This window comes from Diabrotica undecimpunctata, chromosome 6, assembly GCF_040954645.1.
Source record: "Diabrotica undecimpunctata isolate CICGRU chromosome 6, icDiaUnde3, whole genome shotgun sequence".
In the NCBI taxonomy this organism is placed as follows: domain Eukaryota; kingdom Metazoa; phylum Arthropoda; class Insecta; order Coleoptera; family Chrysomelidae; genus Diabrotica; species Diabrotica undecimpunctata.
Genome location: NC_092808.1, coordinates 60,554,725 through 60,568,355, shown reverse-complemented (window position 1 = coordinate 60,568,355; position 13,631 = coordinate 60,554,725). Strand labels below are relative to the sequence as shown.

The 13,631-nt window shown below is 30.9% G+C and overlaps 1 protein-coding gene across 1 annotated transcript; it reads left to right on the top strand.

Annotated features, from left to right (window-relative positions):
* The first annotated feature begins 316 nt into the window (after nt 1-316).
* On the top strand, nt 317-1,177 carry LOC140444357 (uncharacterized). The gene has a single exon (XM_072536106.1). The coding sequence runs from the start codon at nt 317-319 to the stop codon at nt 1,175-1,177; it is 861 nt and encodes a 286-aa protein (XP_072392207.1).
* Nucleotides 1,178-13,631: the final 12,454 nt, after the last annotated feature.

Genomic DNA, 13,631 nt, shown 5'->3' with positions numbered 1-13,631 from the left:
GATATCAGAAGACGGAACAATCGATCAGGAGATATCAAATAAAGTAAAAAAAGCAAACAAAATTTACTATGCACTGACGGGGTGTAAAGCTAGTTCGCGTCCGTAGTAGAACACTACACGTGCACCCTGGGTAACGCTAAATGAACTAGCACAAAAGGCGCCAGACAATCTTGAATCTCCTGGCAATTCAAATATCACAGAAAATCTTTCCAGAAATGACACTTGTAAACGGATCTTATCAGGACCATTTGACCAAAGAACTCGGACCAAGCATACGAGTTTGCCATTTTAACATAGAAGGCATAAGCAGGGCAAAATGTCAAGAGGAAAAATCCCCGGCTATGATCTTTTGGGCGCTACCTACGATAGAGTTTACAGAGTGGCAACATATGTCCGTTCAAACATAGAAAATGCAGCATTAATCGCCACTTCTACCGAGAACAACATCCACGAGGTAACTGTGAAAATAGGCAATGTCATAATAGCTAACATATACAAACCTCCTGCTATTACCTGGCCTGTCCAAGTTCTTAATCCCTATGAATACCCAGCCATATACGTAGGGGATTTCAACAGCCACCATGAGATGTGGAAATACTCAGACACTGACAGAACTGGCACGTCCCTGGTGGAATGGGCAAAGGAACATGGTGCCCGCCTTCTATTTGACGCCAAAGATAGAGGCACTTTCAGATCTGCGGTCTGGAGGAGAGAATATAACCCTGATCTCTGTTTTGTTACCATTGACAACAAAGGCCAACCGCTAGCAGCATCACAAAGGGTTATGCCTGACTTTCCACATAGTCAACATCGCCCCGTCCTAATCAAGATCGGTATCAGCATTTCGATTATAAGATCGTTCCCACGCCCCAGACGGAACTTCAAGAAATCTAACTGGTCTGCTTTCACCAGTAACCTTGACAAATGCTTAGGATGGATTCCACTAAAGAGCCAGAACTACGGGAGACTAACAGGAGCAATAATCACCTCAGCAAAAGCGACAATCCCTAGAGGATACCGCAAAGACTATATCCCTGGTTGGACAGAACAGAGCGAAAAACTGTATGAAGAATATTGCGAAGATGGAAAGCAGGAGATTGCAGACGAACTACTCCACAGCATCGATGCTGCCAGGCGTGAAAAATGGACCCAGACAGTAGAAAACCTAGACTTTTAGAAGTCAAGTCGACAAGCTTGGTCCCTACTGCAGAAACTCGGAAGTAGCAACCCACCCATTCGCCAAACTAACCTAGTAACTCCAGACCAAATAGCTACGCACATAGTGTCAACCTCTAGGGCACCTCAAAATCGTTTACATACAATTAAAGTTAAAAAAGACCTCAAAACCATAAAATCTAGTCTTGCACACTCAACAGAATATTCCAACCCATTTACGCATGAAGAAATATCGCAAGCCCTAAATGAAATGAAAACAGGAAAAGCGCCGGGTTTCGACGCCATTCACGCTGAGTTCCTCAAACATAGCGGCAGATTCACTAGGCAATGGCTCGCAGAATTCTTTTCTGACATCCTTCAAATGGGAAACGTCCCCCACCAACTCAAAAATGCAAAAATCGTCACCATTTTAAAACCAAGGAAAAGTAATAATTCACCGAAAAACTACCGCCCCATCGCACTCTTAAGTTTGGTGTACAAATTGTTCGAACGACTGTTCGGCCAAACCGCAGCTGCCCAGACCAGGTACTCGCCCTGACCAATTATGTTGAATCAAACTTTTAAAAGCAATTAAAAACAACCGCTGTCTTCATCGATCTATCTGCTGCTTACGACACTGTGTGGCGACAAGAGGCAATATATAAATTAATGCGAATAATCCTATGCAGAAAGACCACTGAGGTTATTAACGCCATGCTATCCAACAGATGTTTTAAAGTTATATTGGGAGACAAGACTAGTACTCAAAGAAAACTAAATAATAAACTTCCACAAGGATCCATGCTGGCTCCCATGCTTTTCAGCCTCCACATAGCAGATATGCCAGAAACCACATCAAAAAAGTTTGGATACGCAGACGACTGGACGCTTGCCGCAAGTCATAAGGAATTCGAGGTCACTGAACGCATTCTAACAAACGATTTAAATGCCCTAGAGAATTATTTACGCAAATGGAGATTGCAACCCAATCCAACTAGGACACAAGTATCTTGCTTCCATTTGAACAACAAGATGGTCAACTATCAACCTCAAATCCATTTTGGGGATACTCTCCTTAACTATAATAAACACCCAAAATACTTAGGTGTTACACTTGACAGAACGATAAACTTTAAAGAGCATCTTACTAAGACTGCTGCAAAACTCCGAACTCGTAACAACATCCTGCAAAAGCTCTGCGGCACTACATGGGGCTCCTCAGCACCCACACTTAGATCGACAGCATTAGGACTGGTATACCCCGTAGCGGAATACTGTGCACCAGTATGGATAAGCAGTCCACATACTCACCGTGTTGATGTCCAACTCAAGCAAGCCATGCGAACTATATCGGGCACAATCAAGGCCACGCCCACTTACTGGTTACCAGCTTTGAGTCATATAGCTCCACCACCCATCCGCCGGGAACATGCCCTTGTCAGAGAATTTACAAAAATCAATAATGACCCTGAGCTCCGCTCCCATGTCGGAACTTCCGCCAGAGACATAAATAGGCTCCGTTCAAGACACCCGCCTCTAAAAACAGCAAAAAGGCTAGTGGATCAAAACTTTAATGTAACTGAACAATGGGAGAATAACGTTGCACCAGCTAACTGGAACATGCCATGTATTACAAGCAAACCTGAGGGCTTCAACCAACCGAGACGAATTTGGACCACACTCAATAGAATAAGGACGAACTGTGGCAGATGTTCCGACTCAATTTTTAGATGGGGAAAAATACAATCACCAAATTGCGACTGCGGCGCCGAAAGGCAAACAGTAAGAGACATGGTAGAGGAATGCCGGATTAGATCCTATAACGCAAACCCTTCGGATTTCCTGGCTGCTACAAAAGAGTCAATCGAATATATTTATAATCTAGATGTTTGTTTGTAAAATAATATTTTTGTATTTACTCTTGTTTGTAATTTATATAATTTATATATATGTATATATATATATATATATATATATATATATATATATATATATATACATATATATAAACTAAGGTACACTCGAAGAGTGGTGGGTTTTTCGGTCAAAGTGGAGAAATAAAAGACAAAGACGATGGCTACTTCATCTATTTATTGAAGACGTTTCGCTTTCTGCTCAGAAAGCATCATCAGTTCATCTAAAAAGAACAATATGAAACCGAACATCCATAGAGAAGTTATAATCAAAGTGTGTTACCTTACAAAGACATGTAGCAGTCAGTGATGTTAAAAATATGAAAAAGCTTACAAAGCTGGACATTCAGAGTTAACGTTGTATATAACAATTAAATTGAAACTAGGTAAAGTTGTACCTTAGTTTATATTGGATTGACGGTCGTACTCCTTTTCTCGATATACATATATATATATATATATATACATATATATATATATATATATATATATATATATATATATATATATATATATATATATATATATATGAACCTGTGATGTAGCCATACGCTAAAAAAAATAAATATGCACTGAAAACACGATTTTTGACAAACAAGAAATAGAAAGAGAAGTTAAGCTCAAGGTAACAATACAAACGAAGTAACAATACCAACACTGTTGTATACAAGCGAGACATGGGTCAATAACATCAAAATAAACACCAATGATAACATAAGAAGCGAATTGAAGAAGGAACCTATAGGATCTAAAATAAAAAGAAGAATATGAAACTGGTTTGAACACATTATTAGGATGTAACAGAACAGACTAGTAAGAAGAGTAATGGAATCCAAGAGATTGGGAAAGAGAAGAAAGGGAATCTTAGTATTGTTCTAAAGCTATTTTCTTGTGTCATTTTACAGTAATTACTATTTAAATGGGAATAAAGCACAATTAAAGGTTAAAGTCAATTTCTTGACGTTTCAATATCCACTTCGAAAATCGTTCTCAAAATAAAATCATTAGTAAATCAAACAAATTTTGTTTTTTTGTTACTTGGTGAAAAATTTTTCTAATAATTTAATTTTATCTGACTCATTTATATTGACAAATCAGACACACATCATACATTATAAAGTAGATGACTTTAAAATGATATTGCCAATATTGTTGAGTTGCGTTCCTAAGATAGTTCATTCGATTACATGAAATCAACTTTAACTTGAGAATATCCGTCAGAAAAAATCATAGCATGTAATTCGTCTTTAAAAAGACAAATACATGTCATGATGACAGTAAAAATCTCTTGTTAGTAATTCCATAGTAAATCATGTGGGAAAAACCAGGAAGAAAACCTCATAATATTATCCCGACATGATAAGTATTTAGTCGTGCATTTAGTTTACTTTCAATAAACATCAAATTCTGATTTTATATGTTTGCTATTTAAAAAACCATAAATGATGTATCGTCTATATGTTACTGACTTACTAATACTGGTATTTTCCTTTTAATAACTTTCTCTTCTAAAATGGGTAACCAGATCCTACTATATTCTGCCGAGGAATTTGCGACATTAAGTATAATTATGGTCGCTTCTTTGCTAGAAGAAATGGAAGACCAAGGATAGGATGGTTGTAACAATTACTGAAAATAGGCAGAGAAAAGGAAAATCATTTCAACAATTAAAAGAACTAGCTAGGAATTGAAACGGATGGATGAGGTGGGTACAAGAAATTTGAAAATATCTTTTCGACGCCAAACTAGGCACTAAAGAGTCACGAGAAAAAAGAAGAAGAATTAAATTTTCAAAACGTTCCCCACGTTCAGCCAAGTAGTAGCCCAATCTATTATATAATTTCCTTCGAGTGTTCGACAATATTTCGGGTGTTATGCTTTGAAAGACCTGAATGATTTTTTGACATAATTAGCCTAAATTTCCGGCAAGTTCATGCTTATGTCTATGTCTACTATGTCATGTCATTTTGTACCAATAACTCTATCTAGAAACGTAATGTTTAAAAAGTCTAACACCTCCTGTGCATTGTGAGCTAGACAGAGGTCTTGTTGTGACGAATGTTATCCATATTAATAGGTAATGCTCGAACTGCTAGAATTATATGATTTCTAGGTATTTACGACGACACAAAGTGCCCACAATGAAAAAAGGGCCGATTACGTAGTCACCTAAAATACTAGCTCAGACATTGACTTTTTGACGGTATTGTGTTTTGTAAGGAACACTTATATGGCTATTTCTGATTTTTGAAATCTTCGCCATTTTTTGCAATTTGCAGCAATGGTACTTGTTTCTTTTTAAAATATTTTAAGCTTTTTAGTTCCAGCACTAATACCAGTTTCTCTTGAAATTTGGCTGCTGTTACAAGGAAAATTAATTCCTGCTAGACTACATACAGCAGTCTCAAGCTGTTTCCGTTCTTCATTAATTGCACGAGCTGGTTGATTTTTAGTTTCATCACTATTTGTGCATTTTTTTACAATTCTTCACACAACTAAATTTAAAAATAATGTTGTGAATTTTAGATTTTGTTGGTACAGGTCCTTCGAATGAAAACGAAAACCCAACTATATCATCGGCACTACTTCCAGAATAATGCCATTTATTAATTTAAATTTTATGTTTAGTTGTAAAGACTACAATTTTTCAGACTTGAAATATTAATTTCTTTATTCCATTTATATTTTTTTATCCAAAAAAACTGTCTTTTTGCCAAAATTCAATCTAATGGTTGTTTAAAATAAGCTCGTATATCGGTACTAATTTCATACTATATTCGGTCTCTCTCTGTTAGAATAACAGAACAACCTCATACTGTTTTTTTTTGCACTAATTATGCGTGCTATATGCAGTTTTCAGATTACCACAACCATTGTTTAAAAACCGACAACTGTATATATATATATATATATATATATATATATATATATATATATATATGTACACATATATATATATATATATATATATATATATATATATATGTATATGTATATATATACATATATATATGCATATATATGTATATATATATATATATATATATATATATATATATATATATTGTTATGATGTGTTTTTTGTTTGAATGATGAGCAATGAGTATTTTTAATATTATATATATATAGGGTTTTTATCGCGGTTCTCAAAGAATTAGCTTGTAAGTACTTTTTTAAATTATCTTTATTATAACTATTATGAAACACACATATATATCTAACCTAGTCAATGTAAATTTAAAATAAACTATCTTTAAACTGATATTCTTATAAAAACTAATTAAATTCTATAGACAATCTAAAATTTAAACAAACTATCTTCAAAATTGAAATTGTTATGACACTAACTAAATTATATTAACAAAATTTTGTACCTTTCTTTCACTGAATGCCTAAATGAACTGTTTTCCACTAAGTATATAGATTCTAATCACCACTGAATGTATTCGTACTTCAGTTATCCTTGTTTTTTGTGAAATTACTTTTTTCAATTATCAGCTTCTACCAATTTAAGATATAGTTTTCTTCACCAGCATTTATACACCACCAACCAAACCAGCAAACAGCATTTATATTTATTCTTCTTTTCAATATACCAATATCCAATTATTATAAGTTGATTTATACTAATCTCCAACCATAATATAATTTAATTTCTTCCAATATACCTTTTTTTATCTTCAATAATTATTTGTGTATAATTATAAATGTGCATTAAATTATATGCATAATTTTTAATCTTCATTTAACTCACTATATTAAACATTTTGACTATTTGTACTTGATTCACTGACTCTAACTAACTTTCATAATAAACTGCTTGACTTCTGACTAAAAAACTTAAAAACTGCCAAAAACTCTTCTGACTGCACTATCTACAACTTTTCTGACTAAAAACTTTCAAAAAACTGCCGAACAATTGACTTCACTAAGTAAATGTATCTATCTTCTAACTAACTTTCATGATAAAACTCAAAAACTGCCATAAACTGCCATCTTGAATCCAAATCACAGGTATTTATATCTTTTGGACATTCTAGAACCATCTCGTAAGATATCATGTTCTATTTTGTTCTATTAACTACTTGTCTGAATTTTCTGGAACAAACCATTTCGCAAACATGGCCATCTCCGGAGATCCAGAGAATTCCATTCTTTTCTATTAATAATTTTGTTTACATTTAGGCTTTTCAGATCAGAATATATAATTAAATTAGTAACTTAACACTCTAATTTAATAAAATACACATTTCAAACAATATATTATTATAACCCACTTATATTCGTAAATATTCTTAAACGTCACTTCAGAGTATAAATATCTGTCAATCTCCGAGAGTATTTTTGGTTGCCTAAGCACATGGCTCACTTATATATATTTACAATATTAAAATACAACTTTTTACAATTATTATGTGCTAATTTATTAAAAATGCCCTCACATAAATATATTTTTATTAAATTCTCTAGTATATAACTTATAAATTATTTTCTATAAACCCCAATCGTCACAATACCCCAAAAATAATATTTAAAATAAATAATTTACTTATTATTTTTTTAAATATTAATTTTCTCATACCTTATTAAATTTAATAAATCAATTTTTTTTTTTTTTTATTTAAAATGTGTTAAATACATCCCTGTTCGCTGTCTATGTCAAAGCAGAGAACAACGCTGCACAGTTCGGCTATTCTATGGTCAAACTGTCATGTCAATTGGAGAATGGATTTTATCAGAGAATAAAATATAACCTTAATTAAAATATAATCTATATTGTGTTCTGTTTGTTTATAGACAAAATCTAGGAATTATTTCCATTCAAAAGGCTTTTATCCATATAAATTGGTAAGTTTCACACTTTTTATAAAGACATTTACACAATCAATTCTGTATCTAACCCCAAATTATGATTTTTAGGGTACCAAACAATTTCCATATGTACAAAATTCAACAAGTATGATGTTAAATTTATTCACAACAAAGAAATCTACCATCTATCTATGAAATGGATCTATCAGTAAGTTTTTTTTTTTTTTTTTTTTTTTTTTAAATTCTTTTCTTTGTTTAGTTGACATATTGGGCATTGGGTAGTAATTTCTTTTGCTATACTTATGTCATTCTTTGCAAAATAATTGTCCCTAAATAGCATCCATAGCTTTCTTGAACCAATATGCATATAATTGTTATGTAAATTTTTCAATATTTTCTTTGCTAAAGTTCTAGTTATTACATATACTTCTATGCCATTTATTATTTTATAATAAACTCCATCTTTCCTAAGGACTTTTTGTTTTTCACTCAAATTGATCTGATCTCTTATAATTTCTTCTTTAGAATATAATCCAGTATTTTCTACTAATTGATTTAATCCAATTTTTATTGTTCGCTGCCCTTTTTGTGGTGTATTTTCTAACCTTGGTAAAGCATCTGCCACTATATTGGATTTTCCAGAAATGTACTTGATTTCAAAGCAGTATTCACTAAGTATTAGACTCCACCGATGTATTCTACTGTTTCCATATTTGTTATTTAATATAGACGTTAAAGCTTGGTGATCTGTTTCTATTGTAAATTCATTACCCAACAAATAAAATCTTAATTTTGTGACACAGTGTATTATACTTGCTAGTTCTAATTCTGAAACTGAGTAACCCTTTTCATGTGGCTTTGTAATTCTTGAAATGAATTGTATTGGGTATTCGACCCCATCATGTATTTGTAATAATACCCCTGATAATCTCTCTATGGATGCATCTGTTCTTAATATGAATGGCTGTGTGTAGTCAGGATAGTATATTTTCAAATTTGACAGAAAAATGTTTTTAATTTCTTGGAATGCTAGTTCTCTTCTCTGATCCCATCTCCATTTTACACCTTTTCTCAGTAGTTCAAGTAATGGAATTTCTTTTATACTTAGATCTGGTATCATCCTTTTATAATAATTAATTATTCCAATAAATCCTCTTAAAGTTCTTAAATTGTGTGGTGTTTTATATTCCTGAATGACTTGTGTCCGTTCTGGATCCATTTCGATTCCCTTAGTGTTAAGTTTATAACCTAGATATATGACTTCTTTTTGAAAAAATGTACATTTTTCTTGATTTATTTTTAGTCCAACTTTGTCTAATCTATTTATTATAATTTTTAGGTGTTTCTCATGATCTTCAGCCGTTTTAGAAAAAATTAATATATCATCAATGTAGTGAATTACAAAATGTTCATATTGATCCAAAATATCATGAAGACATCTACATAGAGCACTGCAAGATGATTGAAGTCCAAATGGTACTACTTTGAATTGATATACTACTCCATCTATCTGAAATCCTGTATACTGTCTACTTTTTCTTTCTAGAGGTATTAACCAGAAACTATGCTGTAAATCGATTTTAGTGAAAAATGACATTCCTGTAATTCTTCCTAATATTCCATCTATACTCATTGGTGCTTCAAATTGCTTTTCAGTAATCTTGTTAATATTCCTTGCATCCAAACATAACCTGATTTCACCTGATCTTTTTCGTACTACTACTATGGGGTTAATAAAACGTGTGTCTGCCTTCTCAATGATCCCATCTTCTAACATATTATTAATTGTTTTGTTTACTTCTTCTCTGTATTTATATGGTATTGGGTATGATTTTGTTTTAAAATCTTTTTCCTCCTTAACTCTTATACTATGGATATAATTCTGTGCAATTCTATTTTCTTTATTGACAAGTCCCTTGTGTTGCTGCAATATGGAAATGACTATTGATTTATATTCTTCAGGGCAATTTAAAACTTTCATCATATCTTCTTCTTTACAAATAACATTATTCTTCATTATGTACTCATTATTCCTTGCTTCCAATTTTACGCACTCCGCCTCGTAGGCATCCATCTGCTTAAAATTTCCATTCCTTAAATATTCACTACAATAATTATTCTTTACATTCTTTTGGGACATTTCCCTATCATCAAAATACATTTCTTCTTCATAAACATCATTATTTTCTTTTAATAATATCCTATCAACTCTTATTCCTTCTTCTACCTCATCTTTCTGCATAAATTTAATTATTTGCCCTTCCAAAGTTACCATTTTTTCTTCAAAATCTATCTTTACTTTCTTCTTTTCCAATTCATCATTTCCCATTAATATATTTACACATAAATCCTTGACAATAAATCCTTGCATATTAATTTCTTTATTAAGAATATTAATTTTAAAATTGGCTAGTTTATCAATTTCACCCAACTTCTTATTATTTGCACCAATAATTTTAATTTTTGGAATCTTTATTATATCTGATAATTTTAATGTATTAAAAATAAAATTCTCCGAGACTAAAGTACTTTCTGAACCAGTATCTATCATAATCTTAATCATTTTATTTTTGGCCAAAGCATTTATATAAATTAAATTAATAGATTCAATAATTTTATCTTCATCTAGAGAAATAAATTCAGAAGGTTTTTCATAATAGCAATGGCCTAACTTGTAATTCAGAAAGTTTACTGCACAAAATTTTGATTATTAGAATTGTCAGATTGTATCTGACCACTTGGATCTGATGTACTATGTCTTTCCCTACTATGACTTCTACTCACATTTTCCTGCCTTGTACTACTTCGTTCCCTGTCTTCGCAGCTTCTATTCCTTCGAACACAATTTACCTGTCTGTTATAGTTAGGTCGCTCTGTATTTCTTCTATTATTAAAATCTTGTCTATTATTATTAGTACTGTTATTAAAATGTTGTCTATTATAATTAGTATTATTATCAAAATTTTGTCTATTATAACTAGTATTATTATTAAAGTTCTGTCTATTTGGATTACTGTTATTATTATTAAAATTTTGTAAACTATTACCATATCTATAATTATTATATGATTGTTGATTATCATTTTTATTATATTGAAAGTTATTATTGTTTTTTCTGTTGTTATTATTACTTGTCATATTGCCTCTTTGTATTCTTTGAATAAAATTAATAAAACTATCTATTGTTTGAATATTTTGTACAGTTACTGTTTGGACAACATCAGCATCAAAATGTCTAGATACATTTAAAACTGTTTCATCCTCTCTAAGTGGTGGTTCTAAATATTTTGCAACTGTTATCAGTTTTAATGCATAATCTACCATATTTGATTTTAAATTGTGATTATACTTTCCAAAATATAGAATTTCTCTAAACTTGGCTTGCTCTAATTCACCCCAATAATAATTTAAAAATTTATTTTCAAATGTTTGAAAATTATCTAAATCATTCTCAATACTAGCAAACCAAGTTGCTGCATTGTCATTTAATGTCATTCTAATATAATCTTTAATATCATTAATATTATTCACAAATCTTAATTTATGTTTTAAACTATTTATGTATACTCTAGGATGCAAATTTTTTATATTACCAGAGAATTTAATCCCAGTCTCATTTGTTAAATTTAAGTAAGGTCTCCCTATGTCTCTCATTTGTGAAATATCATCTATTCTCTGTTCCACATTTCTTATTTGATTACAATTTATTTGGAGATTTTGTTGTATATCGTCTAATTTTTCTTCTGTGTTTCTCCTGTCTTCGTTAATTTTTACTTCTAAGTTACATTTCTGTAACTCTATTTTCTGTTCTATATCTATCTTATTATCTTGAATAATCCTCTTTACTTCTGTCCTCTCATTGTCTATCCTTTTCTTGTATTCATTCCGTATACTTTTTATTTCATTTGCTACTTTTTTCTCTGCAGCTTCAAGTTTTTTATCCATTTGTTTTACAATTTTATTATTATTATCTTCTATTTTCTTTTCTAATTTTCTATAATTCTCTTCCAATTTCTGTTCCATTTTTTTCATGTCTTCTTTGACTTCTTTTGAATTCTCTTCCAATTTTTTCGTATTCTCTTCCATTTTCTGTTCCATTTTTTTCATGTCTTCTTTGATTTCTTTTGAATTCTCTTCCATTGTCTTGTTCATCTGCATCATTAATGACATCAAAGCTGCCATATTGACATTTTCCTCTCTTTCTGGATTCATTTCTGCAGTATCTTGTGGAACTTGAACTAAACTCTCCTCTTGTATAGGTTGTGTTTCTACTTCCACATCTTCTTCATTCTTTTTGCTTCTTGTACCTTTCTTTCCTTGAGACATTTTGAGACTTTACTTGTTCAAATATAATTAAAAATAAAATCTATAATTTTTTTTTTTCTACTGATAATTAATTTAATTATATGAGAGCACTTATCTTCCCAAACTAATTCTTTTAAATAGAGAGCCACCGCGTTGGGTGCCAAATTGTTATGATGTGTTTTTTGTTTGAATGATGAGCAATGAGTATTTTTAATATTATATATATATAGGGTTTTTATCGCGGTTCTCAAAGAATTAGCTTGTAAGTACTTTTTTAAATTATCTTTATTATAACTATTATGAAACACACATATATATCTAACCTAGTCAATGTAAATTTAAAATAAACTATCTTTAAACTGATATTCTTATAAAAACTAATTAAATTCTATAGACAATCTAAAATTTAAACAAACTATCTTCAAAATTGAAATTGTTATGACACTAACTAAATTATATTAACAAAATTTTGTACCTTTCTTTCACTGAATGCCTAAATGAACTGTTTTCCACTAAGTATATAGATTCTAATCACCACTGAATGTCTTCGTACTTCAGTTATCCTTGTTTTTTGTGAAATTACTTTTTTCAATTATCAGCTTCTACCAATTTAAGATATAGTTTTCTTCACCAGCATTTATACACCACCAACCAAACCAGCAAACAGCATTTATATTTATTCTTCTTTTCAATATACCAATATCCAATTATTATAAGTTGATTTATACTAATCTCCAACCATAATATAATTTAATTTCTTCCAATATACCTTTTTTTATCTTCAATAATTATTTGTGTATAATTATAAATGTGCATTAAATTATATGCATAATTTTTAATCTTCATTTAACTCACTATATTAAACATTTTGACTATTTGTACTTGATTCACTGACTCTAACTAACTTTCATAATAAACTGCTTGACTTCTGACTAAAAAACTTAAAAACTGCCAAAAACTCTTCTGACTGCACTATCTACAACTTTTCTGACTAAAAACTTTCAAAAAACTGCCGAACAATTGACTTCACTAAGTAAATGTATCTATCTTCTAACTAACTTTCATGATAAAACTCAAAAACTGCCATAAACTGCCATCTTGAATCCAAATCACAGGTATTTATATCTTTTGGACATTCTAGAACCATCTCGTAAGATATCATGTTCTATTTTGTTCTATTAACTACTTGTCTGAATTTTCTGGAACAAACCATTTCGCAAACATGGCCATCTCCGGAGATCCAGAGAATTCCATTCTTTTCTATTAATAATTTTGTTTACATTTAGGCTTTTCAGATCAGAATATATAATTAAATTAGTAACTTAACACTCTAATTTAATAAAATACACATTTCAAACAATATATTATTATAACCCACTTATATTCGTAAATATTCTTAAACGTCACTTCAGAGTATAAATATCTGTCAATCTCCGAGAGTATTTT

Excerpts from the sequence above, each read along its gene's own strand:
- LOC140444357 (XM_072536106.1), top strand. The coding sequence starts at position 317 with ATGTCAAGAGGAAAAATCCCCGGCTATGATCTTTTGGGCGCTACCTAC.